Below are 12,401 nucleotides of genomic sequence, written 5' to 3'. Positions count from 1 at the left end.
AAATTTATATGGAACCGAAAGAGAACACGAATAGCCTCAGCAATCTTGAAAAGGAAAAATAAAGTGGAGGTATCACACTTCTGGATATCAAGTTATATTATAAGGCCATTGTACACAAAACAGCCTGGTACTGGCATAAGAACAGGCATATAGATCAATGGAACAGAACAGAGAACCCAGAAATAAATCCACACCTTTATGAACAACTGATATTTGACAAAGGAGGTAAGGGCATACAATGGAGTAAAGACAGCCTCTTCAACAAATGGTGTTGGGAAAATTGGACAGCAACCTGCAAAAAAATGAAACGAGACCACCAACTTACACCATTCACAATAATAAATTCAAACTGGATAAAAGACTTAAATGTAAGCCATAAAACCTTAAGCATCTTAGAAGAAAACATAGGCAGTAAGCTCTCTGACATCTGTCGCCGCAATATATTTGCCGATTTATCTCCATGGGCAAGTGAAATAAAAGACAGGATAAACAAATGGGACTATATCAAACTAAAAAACTTTTGCACAGCTAAAGACAATAAGAACAGAATAAAAAGACAAACTACAGAATGGGAGAACATATTTGACAGTACGTCTGATAATGGGTTAATAACCAAAATTTATAAAGAACTTGTAAAACTCAATAACAGGAAGACAAACAATCCAATCAAAATATGGGCAAAAGAAATGAATAGATACTTCTCCAAAGAGGACATACAGATGGCCAATAGGCATATGAGAAAATGCTCAACATCACTAATGATTAGAGAAATGCAAATTAAAACCACAATGAGATATCACCTCACACCAGTCAGAATGGTGCTCATCAACAAAACAACACAGAATAAGTGCTGGAGAGGATGTGGAGAAAAGGGAACCCTCTTGCACTGCTGGTGGGAATACAGACTGGTGTAGCCACTGTGGAAAACAGTATGGAGATTCCTCACAAAAATAAAAATCGAACTGCCTTTTGACCCAGCTATACCACTTTTAGGAATATATCCCAAGAACACCATAGCCCTGTTTCAAAAGAGGAAATGAACCCCCATGTTTATGGCAGCATTGTTCACAATAGGGAAGATCTGGAAACAGCCCAAGTGTCCGTCAGTGGACGAGTGGATTAAAAAGCTTTGATACATATATACTATGGAATACTACTCAGCCATAAGAAATGATGACATTGGATCATTTACAATAACATGGATGAACTTTGATAACATTATACTGAGCGAAATAAGTAAATCAGAAAAAACTAAGAATTATATGATTCCATACATAGGTGGGACATAAAAATGAGAATCAGAGACATGAACAAGAGTGTGGTGGTTACGGGGGGGGGGGGAGAGAGGGGGTTGTGGGAGGGGAGGGGCACAAAGAAAACCAGTTAGGTGATGGAAGACAATTGGACTTTGGATGATGGAAATGCAGCATAATCAAATGTTAAAATAACCTGGAGATATTTTCTCTGAACATATGTACCCTGATTTATCAATATCACCCCATTAAAATTAACTTAAAAATCACACACACAAAAATAAATAAAACATTAGGTGCATCTTATGGAGCAAAAAATCGGTACTTAACTGAGATGCTCAAAAAAGGTGAAGTCAAATTACTTAATAAGAAAAGACCATCTTCAACATTTATCTTTCAGTTCAGTAATTCTGACAAAGGAAGGATATGTGGAAATGAAACTCTCTAAATTGGAATAATACAGAAATTTAATTATAAAATTTCATCTGACATATCTCACATTTAGGCTGAATGTGATGTAACAAAAAAGGGCACTTTTATTTTGTTCTTAATAATCATTACTCATTCCTAAGACATGTTTCAATCAAATGAACAGATTTTATTACCAGGTATGAGGCTATACTCATCAAGTCTTTTTGAGATGCATTACTCTACCTGTTCTTCCCATCAAACTAAGCCTCCTCTAAATAGCAACACCAATAATAAAATCCAATGGTTGAGATGTAAAAGAGTTTTCTCTCCACTGATACCATGTTACCTTTGATACGGATGAGCTTAGATACTAAAGAGGCCCTTATTACAAAGCTCTGTAACTTTTCTAAGACTCTAATGTTGAAATAAAGTGCCGTACTTCAGAGAAAAGATGACTGATCATCAGTAATTACAACTGAGTAGGGAGAAAAACATGACCCTAATAATGCTTTGGTTCATTAAAGGCACCCAATATCCAACAGGTTGCTTCCAACATATTTAAAGCCAGTGTTGACAAAATAGAATGAAAAAAAAAAACCCATCATTCCTTACCTTACAGCAGTAAACACTGAGCCAGAGCCAAGCATTGACTAGCAAACAATGCAAAGAGGAAAAGCAATATAAGGATGAACATGGAGTAGGAAAGTAGTATTTAAATAAGCAGTTACTGAGTGCTTATTAAAGGCAAGACAGTTTCCTAGGTTCTACGGGTTAAAATAAAGGAATAGGTTCCTTCTCTCAAATAGCTCACAGGTAGGAGAAAAGACAGACATGGCTGACCACAGTGTAGGTATTAAGAGCACACAGGTAGGGGCAGGAATTGACCTTCCAGAGAAGGCTTCACCATGGGGAACATCTGAACCAGGCTTGTAAGAGCCAGGAAGCACATTTGAGCATTAGAGTGTATGGTGTCAGGAATCCCTTTGGGTATTTTGTGAGCCTGTGCACACCTACTCAGACAGATGTTTGTAAATGCATAATATAAAGCACACAAGATTACCAAAATAAAATACCAAATTATATAGAAATAAAACTGAAAAAAGTAATTTTTGGTATATTATCTATGTTTCTGTAATAATGTATTAAATACGAACATCTAGGGATAATAGTAACAATGATTACTACTGTGGACAGTCACAGAAACTGCAGGTGTCATCATTGCCTATACTCAAAACTGACAGGATTGTTCAATTCTAACTAGAATTTAGTAAAGGAAATTGTAATATTTCTCATTCACTAACAAATTTTTTTCTGATACTAAATTATAAAAAAAGAGCCTGACCAAGTGGTGCAGTGTATGGAACATCAACCTGGGACACTGAGGACCCAAGTTCGAAACCCCAAGGTCACTATCTTGAGTCAAAGGTTGCTGGTTAAACAAGGGTTCACTGGCTCAGCTGGAGCCCATCGGTCAAGGCGTGTATGAGAAAGCAAAGAATGAACAACTAAAGTGTTGCAACTACAAGTTGATGCTTCTGATCTCTCTCCCTTCCTGTCTGTATCTATCTGTCTGTCTGTCTCTCTCTCTCTCTTTCTTGCTTAAATAAGTAAATAAAAAAGATATTATCAGCTGGAATATTTAGAAGTACTGCAGTCAATCTTTGTAACAGCCTTAGAACAATCACAACAATGTTATCTATATAATGGTGGTTGTATGTATTATCCATGAAGGATATAGTAGTGAAATGAAACTCAAAGAAGACCCCTCTGTGATGGGTTAATTTATATAAACTACAATGGGAATATAATATGTACTATATTCTAAAATATCACTTCTCCCCATTAAGTTTCTGATAGAGCAGAGAGTAGTTAGTTCAAATATGACCTCTAAAGAAAAGGCTCAGAGGGAAGGAAGGTTTCCATGGTTTGGCAAGATGGATCTTTTCTTAACCAAAACCTGGCTAGGCTGATCTGTGTTCACAGTTTAAAGCAAAGTCACCCAACATCTGACAAGATGGGCCACGGGCAGAAATGTCATCTTGGGAAAATCTGTGACTGGGTTATCTTTCTATGATGTCATTAAAGATTGTAAGTCCAAATAAAACAGTGTACACAGAGGCCCACAGAGCCAGCAAGGCAAGAGGGAAATGAAGCCAAGTCACTTATCCAACGAACAGACAAAAAAGCACATTTCCATTTATATCCAATAACTTTCACCTTTTCCACTATCATTTCTCCCTAATTTCTACAAATTAACAACCTGTGAGATACTATCATTGTAGAGTTTCAAGTATCCATCTTATTAAAATTCCCAGAGGTATTTAAGTAAAAAAATTAATACAAACTCTTCTTTTACGGAACTAATGCATCTAAAGTCACTCATCCAAACTGGCCCTACAATAATGAGAGAGCTTTTTTCATACAATTAGAAGAGCTAGGTAAAAATCTTCTACCTAGAAAAACTTAAAGCCCTGGGGCTTCATGAAAAAATAATGGTTCTTACAGACAAATGCACATGCAGACTCATAAAAATGTCATAAGTATTTAATTTTCTACATGTGTTTGTGCACGTGTACTTTTATTTCTCATGGGTTTTTTAAGTACAAACATATAATAGAATGGGAAATAGTCGTAAGCAGTCTCCCAGAAGATTTAAGGTCTTACTCACTTTACTGTCTGTAGAAGTATAACTAACAGACTTCAGAAGATAATGAGAAAACAAAATAAAACATTCTTTTCTATCTGAGTCAATGATCTCACCTCGGAGGAAGTGATCTTGTTTGGGAGGTAAGTGAAGAGAGCTGGACTGGGAGAACCATCTTTGGATGCTTCACTGTGTTAATGCAGGGAACTCTCAACAGGTAAACACCTCCTGCTTTCTAGTCTGAAGAGTAAGCATACTTACTGCACACCTCCTGCTTTCTAGTCTGAAGAGTAAGCATACTTACTGCACAGAGAGCAGAGAGGAAAGTTCACATCAGTTAGACTGGTGGAGCATTGCTCAGATAGAACCTGACGTGAGCTCCTAAGTCATGTTCAATCTCACTACTTAGAGAACAGGTGAGTCCCTGGATGCCTGCCTTCAGAAACTCTGCCTTGGTTTTTATATTTCAGGAGCTCTTCAAGCTACTTGTGTAGCAACAGATTTGGGGAGCACTACAGCTTCAACAAAATCTCAATCATTCATATTAGGCTATGTGTGTGGATAGAAACAAAGTGATTCTAAAATCTATGTAAAACTGCAAAGACTCTAAAATACTCAAAGCAATCTTGAAAAAAAATGTTGAAGAAATGACAATTCGGGGCAAATAAGGAGAAAAGCATTTATTCAAATTATAAGATAATATAACAACTTGGTTTAATTATCCTGATTAAGACATTTTCAATGGGAGAAGCAAAGAGGCATAATGTATTAATATAGAATACTCTTATCAATAATGATTTTTGGCCTGGCCAGGTGGTGGCACAGTGGGTAGAGCATTGGACTGGGATGCAGAGGACCTAGGTTCAAAACCCCGAGGTTGCTGGCTTGAGCATGGGCTTATCCAGCTTGCGCATGGGATCATAGACATGACCCTGTGGTTGCTTGTTTGAGCCCAAAGATCACTGGCTTGAGCCCAAGGTTGCTGGGTTGAGCAAGGGGTCACTCTCTCTGCTATAGACCCCTGGTCAAGGCACATATAAGAAAGTAATCTATGAACAACTAAGGTGCCACAATGAAGAATTGATGCTTCTCATCTCTTTCCCTTCCTGTCTCTCTGTCCCTACCTGACCCTCTCTCTGTCTCTGTCACAACAGCAACAACAAATCTCAATTAGTTTGTGAACGGAATAAAAATAGAAGCAAATTTTTTTTCTTAAGTGAGAAGCAGGGAGGCAGAGAGACTCCTGCATGTGCCCTGACCAGGATCCACCCAGCAAGCCCCCTATGGGGCAATGGTCTGCCCATGTGGGGCCGTTGTTCGCACTGCTCAGCAACTGAGCCACTTTAGTGCCAGAGGGGAGGCCACTGAGCCATCTTCAGCACCCAGGGCCAACTTACTCCAACCAAGCCATGGCTTTGGGAATAGAGAAAGATAGAGAGAGAGAAGGGTAAGGGGCAGGGGTAGAGAAGCAGATGGTCACTTCTGTGTGCGCTGATGGGGAATTGAACCTGGGACATCCACACAACGGGCCAATGCTCTGTCACTGAGCCAACTGGCCAGGACCAGCAAATTATTTTAAAGTAAGAAAACTGAATACAAAACAGACTAATTGGGCCTGACCTGTCGTGGCGAACTGGATACAGTATTGGCCTGGAACACTGAGGTTGCCGGTTCAAAACCCGGGGCTTGCCTCGTCAAGGCACATATGGGAGTTGATGTTTCCTGCTCCTTCCCCCTTCTCTCTCTCTCTCCTCTCTAAAAAAATGAATAAATAAATTAAACACAAAAACAGACTAATTAAATAGTTTAACAGTTTTTCTGTGTCACCAAGAAGGAAGCCCAGGTAATTAATGAAACCATGTAAACTAATCCAAGCTGTCATCCCAAGTTGGAAAAATGCCAAACCAGGTCGAACTGAAATGCCACGAGCTCTGGCTCCAATGACCTGGAAGTTCTACAACTTTTAATGACTACTGAATCTCTCTGAAGTCCCATTTCATCATGTATAAAACAAATACAACCTTGATACTGCCACACAAGGTTACTGTGTGACAGTGAGACAATGTACTATGTTGCAAAATACACAGTAAACTGTAAGGGCATTATACAAACATTAGCTATTATTATTAGTTGTATTTACCTTATCTACACTGATATACTATTACTGACAAACAAGGCTGGTCACGTTAAACAGGTGAGAAAATTAGGGTGGAACAGGCCATTGTGGTTCTATAAAGAGATACGACTTACATAAACATGAGAGAGAGAGAAAGAGAGAGAGAGAGAGAATTGAGCTTCCTAGGTTTCTTTCAAATTTTTAGGAAAAATAGCCAAAGGAACAGTGGGGAAAAAAAGTCAGCCAAAGCTTTCTACTGCCCAAGACAACAGCATCAGGAGTAGTGCAGATTCTGCCTAGCTAGCTCATCATATTAACCAAAGAGATAAAGCCACAAAGTCTTTAAAATCCATCAAGCAATCTAACTTTTATCTGTCAGAATATCTAATGTTAATTAAATGCATGTACATGCCTAGCACTATGCTAGAAATAAAGATGTATGAAGGCAGGGAAAAAAGGAAAAGAGCTGAGAGGCTCCGTAGCTGTCTCCTCCCTCCGTCCTGGTGTCCTGCCTGCAGCCCTCCTGTTCTCTCAACTAGCAACAAGGTTCATCTCTGTGGTTCCTACAGCCTCAGCAAAAGCTACTTCTCAGTCTCAAGTGAGGAAACCATTCTTCACTTCAAATACATGATAAAGAAACATAACAGATTTTAAGGTACGATTAAAAGTTGTGAAATACAAGAGTTTAAGAATTCTTTATTTTCTTCTAATTCCTCAGACAGTATGGGGAAAGGCAGACAAACTTGCTTAAAAGGGCTCCCACATACTCAAGGAGGGAAAACAGGATGGGGAAAATAACTCAGAAGGACATCTGAGGTCCACAAGAAGAGGATTTCTGCCTTCTGCCTGAGCAAAAGCTGGGTGCTAGGTCAACCCAGTAATGGCTGAGAGAAAAAATTTAAAATAAAGTTTTACTGAAAAATGTAGAAACAGGAATTTTTTCTGTTTCTTCAGATACCATGAGTTCACTAACCCACTACACCCAATGTGGGACAAGAAGACAGGAGAGGATCTCACGGTAAAAACAAGACAACTTCAGGTAAGGAACAGTCAAGAAACTACCCATTTTACCAGTAAAGGAAAGAAGGACTGATTTGCATGTGGTTTGCATGTCTGAGTCCAAGATGACTACCAACATTCTGTAGAAGGACAGGACAAAGAAGTTGGGGTATCTCCCAGCTGCCTGGCTTCCTGCCTGCAGGCCTCAGGAGGTCTTTCTGGCCAATCCAGAGTTTTACACATCATCTTTGTTAAGTGTGGACATATAATGGTGACCTGGATAATGGCCTTTTAGATGGAAATATTAGAACTTATTTAATTGCCTTTTCTATTACTTATACTTAACAGTCTTAAAAAGTTATACTTTCATTACATTTTGCCAGTATCTATGATTTCATTATGACTATGGCATCTAATTATTGTTTTCTACATGAAGGAATAAAAAATCCTGCTTCCCACACTTTATAAGATTTGGGAATGTCAAATAACCTTTGTTGCTGTGCATCTGCTAACACAATCCATTTATATTTCTCATTGTATTCATGGTGCTTGACTCTAATACCAATGTTAAAATATGGGATTGGTGTCACTACTTAATTTTCTTAGCAAGCTATCAAACAATAATGCATGCCTTAATTCTCTTTTTTAAAGGAGTACTATTGCCCTGATTGAAAAGCTTGGTTGGTTAGCACTGTCTCCATATACAAAGGTAGTGGGTTCAATCCCTGGTCGGGGCACCTGCAAGAACAGACTACTGTTTCTCGCTCTCTCCCCCCCCCTTCGAATTTCTCTAAAATCAATAAATACATTTTAAAAAATAAAAAAATTAAAAAGGAGCATGATTTGACCAAAAATCTTTAAATTTTCTGAGAACTAAGAAATATTAATGCTGTGAAAAAGCAAGCATTTTACATGAAAAAAACACCTTACCTATGCAGAAAATGTAACCAGATAAGTGGTCTTGAAGTTTAAGACTTGATTTTCCTCAATATGTGTGCTCCTTGATCTTTGTAAAATATCACTATGCCTTGTAACGATTCCTCATGCAGTTGGCTCCTCACAGTGGTACCCTAGATCTGCTTACTGGTTCCCGGTTCCACACTCACTTCGTGGTGGGAATAACAGAGCCAAGTAGAAAACACAACATTGCCAAGTTTCTCCAGGGGATTCTGATAAGTTTGTTCTTGTGATAAAAACCAAACACCTGCAGCAAGATGCAGATTTTTCTTGAAATGTTTGTTTAAAAATCAAGATTAATTTGCAGTTTGCCTGACTGGTGCACAGAGGATAGAGCATCAACCTGGTACGCTGATGTCCCAGATTCGAAACTCTAAGGCAGGGGTTGGGAACCTATGGCTCGCAAGCCAGATATGGCTCTTTTTGATGGCTGCATCTGGCTCACAGACAAATCTTTAATAAAAAAATAATGTTAAAAATATAAAACAGTCTCATGTATTACAATCCATTCATTTCCTACTGCTCATGTTCATGGTTGCGGGTGGCTGGAGCCAATCACAGCTGTCCTCCGGGACAATACCAAATTTTTACTGGATAATGCATAACATACACGAGTCATTGTATGGCTCTTATGGAATTACATTTTAAAATATGTGGTGTTCATGGCTCTCTCAATCAAAAAGTATCCCGACCCCTGCCCTAAGGTCAATGACTTCAGTGTAGGCTCATTTGGCTTGAGCATGGGATCATAGACATGATCTATGGTTGCTGGCTTGAGCAAGAGGTCACTGGCTCTGCTGGAGTCTCACCCTCCATCTAGGTACATATGAGAAACCATCAATGAACTACTAAAGTTATGCCAACTACGAGCTGATGGCTTCTCATCTCTCTCTATTCCTGTCTGTCTGCTGTCTGTCTGTCTCCCTCTCTCTCACTTAAAATATATACTTTTTTAAAAGACATTATTTATTCAATTTTTTTTCATAGAGGAAGAGAGAGAGAGAGGGAAAGAGGGAGAGAAGTATCAACTTCCATATGTGCCTTGACCAGGCAAGCCCAGGCTTTCAAACCAGCGACCTCGGTATTCCAGGTAGACGCTTTATCCCACTGTACCACCACAGGTCAGGCTATACATATTGTTAATTTGCAGTTTTACAAGGCCAGAATAAAAAATTTAGGTAAAATATTCTACATTTTGTATAGAATATTATGCATTTATATCACATTATTACATCTATTATAAATATTTATTTATATGACAATATAATATAGTATACATTTAAAATGTTCTTTTGCCTAACCAGATTAAAGGGTAAGAAATCAGAGTCTGGTGAAAGGCTGCATTTAAAGAGATATTGTTCTAAGCCACTTGGAAACACTACTTTCTGCCCATACATGTGTATGTGACCTTGCTGACTCTGTGTCTGATTCGAGAGCCAAATACTTGCAAAACTTTCCTTAAATGGAAAGGTTAAGATAACTACTTCCAAAATGGAGGTGTGACCCCTAACAAAGCAAGAGCATGGTAGCAAAACACAACTTCTCAGATCCCACTGCAGCCAGGCCCATGCAGACACTGCCACACTGGAGAGGCCCACCAGGGAACAATGGCAGGAGCAGGGCCACACCAAGGCTCCCAGCCTCTGCTCTGCCTGCATGGTCCCCACATTCTGACCAGTTTCTATATCCTTGGCTGATTAACACTGGAATCTGCAATGGAGGCATCTTTTCTCGCTTCCCACAAATTCAAAACCTCCTTGAAACACTTTAGCATCAGATGTGGGCCTAGAACAACTACAGCTGGTGCCTGACTGGGGACTGGCACAAAGGCCTTTACCAAGAGGTCAGGCTCTGAAAGAAATCTGGAAGAACCAAGGGGAGTCTGAAAATGGCTCAATGGAGGCAGAAGAGCCTCTGGCCTGGACCCATGGGTCACTGGGAACTTCTGGAAACACTGCCAGTGGAATTCCCTGTATGCCCCACAGCCAGGACCCTGTGACACACAGCGGGCCCAGCAGAACGTAGGATGGCCCACAGTGAGACTCCCTGGCTCCCCATACACTAGCTAAAAGGCAAGAACAATGAGGTCCCCAAAGGAAACCAAGCCCATGGCACGGGAAGTGTACGGATCCATGCACTGAAGCCCTGTTCTGCTGACAGAAGGCATGGGGGAGAGAGGCTCTGTGCTCACTCATCCGCCTGCCTATGGACATGGCTACAGGAGAAGTAAGAAAGGAAAATGGGGCAGGGCAAACAGAGCACTGAAGTTTGAAATGGGATACACTTACTTATATTAATAAAATTAAGAAAAATACTGTCTTCACTGTTTTTTGCTGATATAGTGAATAAGGGAAAGACTGGTTCCAAATGTAAATATCCTAATATTTCTCCTCCTGGGAAAACCAAGCCTGGACATCTTATCATCTAGAACAAGTAGACTGACAGCTCAACTAAAAACCTCTATTGATAAAAGGATGAGTAATTTCTTCTCTTTCTTTAAATGTATGTTTAATTTAAGAAGACTGGTCAGATCAGGCCTGAGTCATTGTAGTACGTTTTTAAATCTCTGCTAATAATTCTTTGCTTCAGACCTTTGCTTTGATCAGAATTCTCTGTTTTTCTATATCAGTGCAATTCAGCAGGGTATTTGGAAAATAACTTGTGTAGGAAAAACAAACCAAGACAAATATCAGATAAATACACACAAGTCTGAGAAGAGTATATAGTTGGTCATAACAAACCTTACTGAACAGAATGGAAGTTAGCAAAATCCAAATTGTTATAGGAAAAACAACCATCACCAAAACAGTAGCACTGCCAGTGAAACACAAGGAGGCTGAGATCTGAGAGACAGGATGAGAGTTTGTGGAAATGGCACCATTCCTATCATTGTTAGATGAGTATTAGCTACATTCTGGTTGTCTTTCTTAGAAGGATGGAAGAGAAACTAAAAGGAGACAGCTTCAAGCATGAGATTGAGTTCCAAACTAAGGAGATGTAATATAATAATAATAATAATAATGATGATGAAAGAAAAAAAGGATGGATTCAACCCATACCTACATTTGATGTGTCAACCCTGCTGAAGCCAAGGCAAGTTCACGGCATTAGAAGGCCACTCCAAAAGCAGACTAAACTCTTACATGTGATTAGTTCTCAATTATCTGACTGTCTCTTGGAAACTTATCTTTCTCTCCTTTTTCCCCACATCTGATTAGTTACTAAGGCCTGTGAGCCTACCCCCAGCAAATCTCTGAATCAAGGTGCTTCTCACCCTTGACATGGCCATTGAATAAATCCAGTTCCCTCTGTCCTATCATCTGCACAAGACCATTGTCTCCTGACTAGCTTTCTTGCATCTGCTCAGTCTCTTCTGCTCTGCAAACAGCCTCCACTCAGTCTTAAAGAAGGGAATCCTACCACTGTCCTGCACATACATACCTCCTATGATGGACTCTTGATAATAGGATAAACTAAGACTTTCTTAAGTTTTGTTTAACACAGTGACAAGAGTTAATGACATGCCCTGAGGCACATGAAGGAGAAGTCCAAGGAGCTGTGTCAGGTAGAGAAACTCTTGAAAGATAACTAAATAGCTTCTCCTGCCTGGTTTCAGCACTGTTCCTTGGTGTGTGTGTGTGTGTGTGTGTGTGTCCACGGGAGTGTATGCACATTCATGTGTGAGACAACAGCTGGGTATCTTATGTTTGTGGCCAATCAAGGAGTGAATCAACTATCACTGGATCTTGCTCTGGGGGGCCTCCTCCTTGCCATGGTCTATCTGTTTTAGAAAAAAAAATACATCTTCCAGCCAAACATCTAATCCTTAAAAATGGATCCTTGCTTTGCCAAGCTCATTTCCCTAACTTCGAGGAAAAAAAAAGGAATTTTTCATTTTAATTTCTGGACATACAAAAATGAGGGAGGTTCCCCTGTTAACAAGACGTTATTCTCTGATTACATAGCTGACTTCTCCAACCACATCTCCCCTGTCAGCACTCTCCCGACAACCTCCATAATC

At 39.5% G+C, this 12,401-nt stretch overlaps 1 protein-coding gene across 4 annotated transcripts in view; it reads right to left on the bottom strand.

Annotated features, from left to right (window-relative positions):
* Positions 1-12,401, bottom strand: part of KDM4C (lysine demethylase 4C) — a 465,635-nt gene that overhangs the window by 55,350 nt on the left and 397,884 nt on the right. For 3 of the 4 annotated variants that reach the window (XM_066257226.1, XM_066257229.1, XM_066257230.1), the window contains one exon: positions 5,929-6,063. The exons of the other annotated variant lie outside the window; for it this stretch is intronic. In XM_066257226.1, the coding sequence (XP_066113323.1) occupies positions 5,929-6,063 (135 nt within the window). The remainder of the gene's footprint in view (positions 1-5,928; positions 6,064-12,401) is intronic. 4 annotated transcript variants of the gene reach the window in all.

The sequence above is a fragment of the Saccopteryx bilineata genome, chromosome 2, assembly GCF_036850765.1.
Source record: "Saccopteryx bilineata isolate mSacBil1 chromosome 2, mSacBil1_pri_phased_curated, whole genome shotgun sequence".
NCBI lineage: Eukaryota > Metazoa > Chordata > Mammalia > Chiroptera > Emballonuridae > Saccopteryx > Saccopteryx bilineata.
This window is presented reverse-complemented; position numbering and strand designations above follow the sequence as displayed.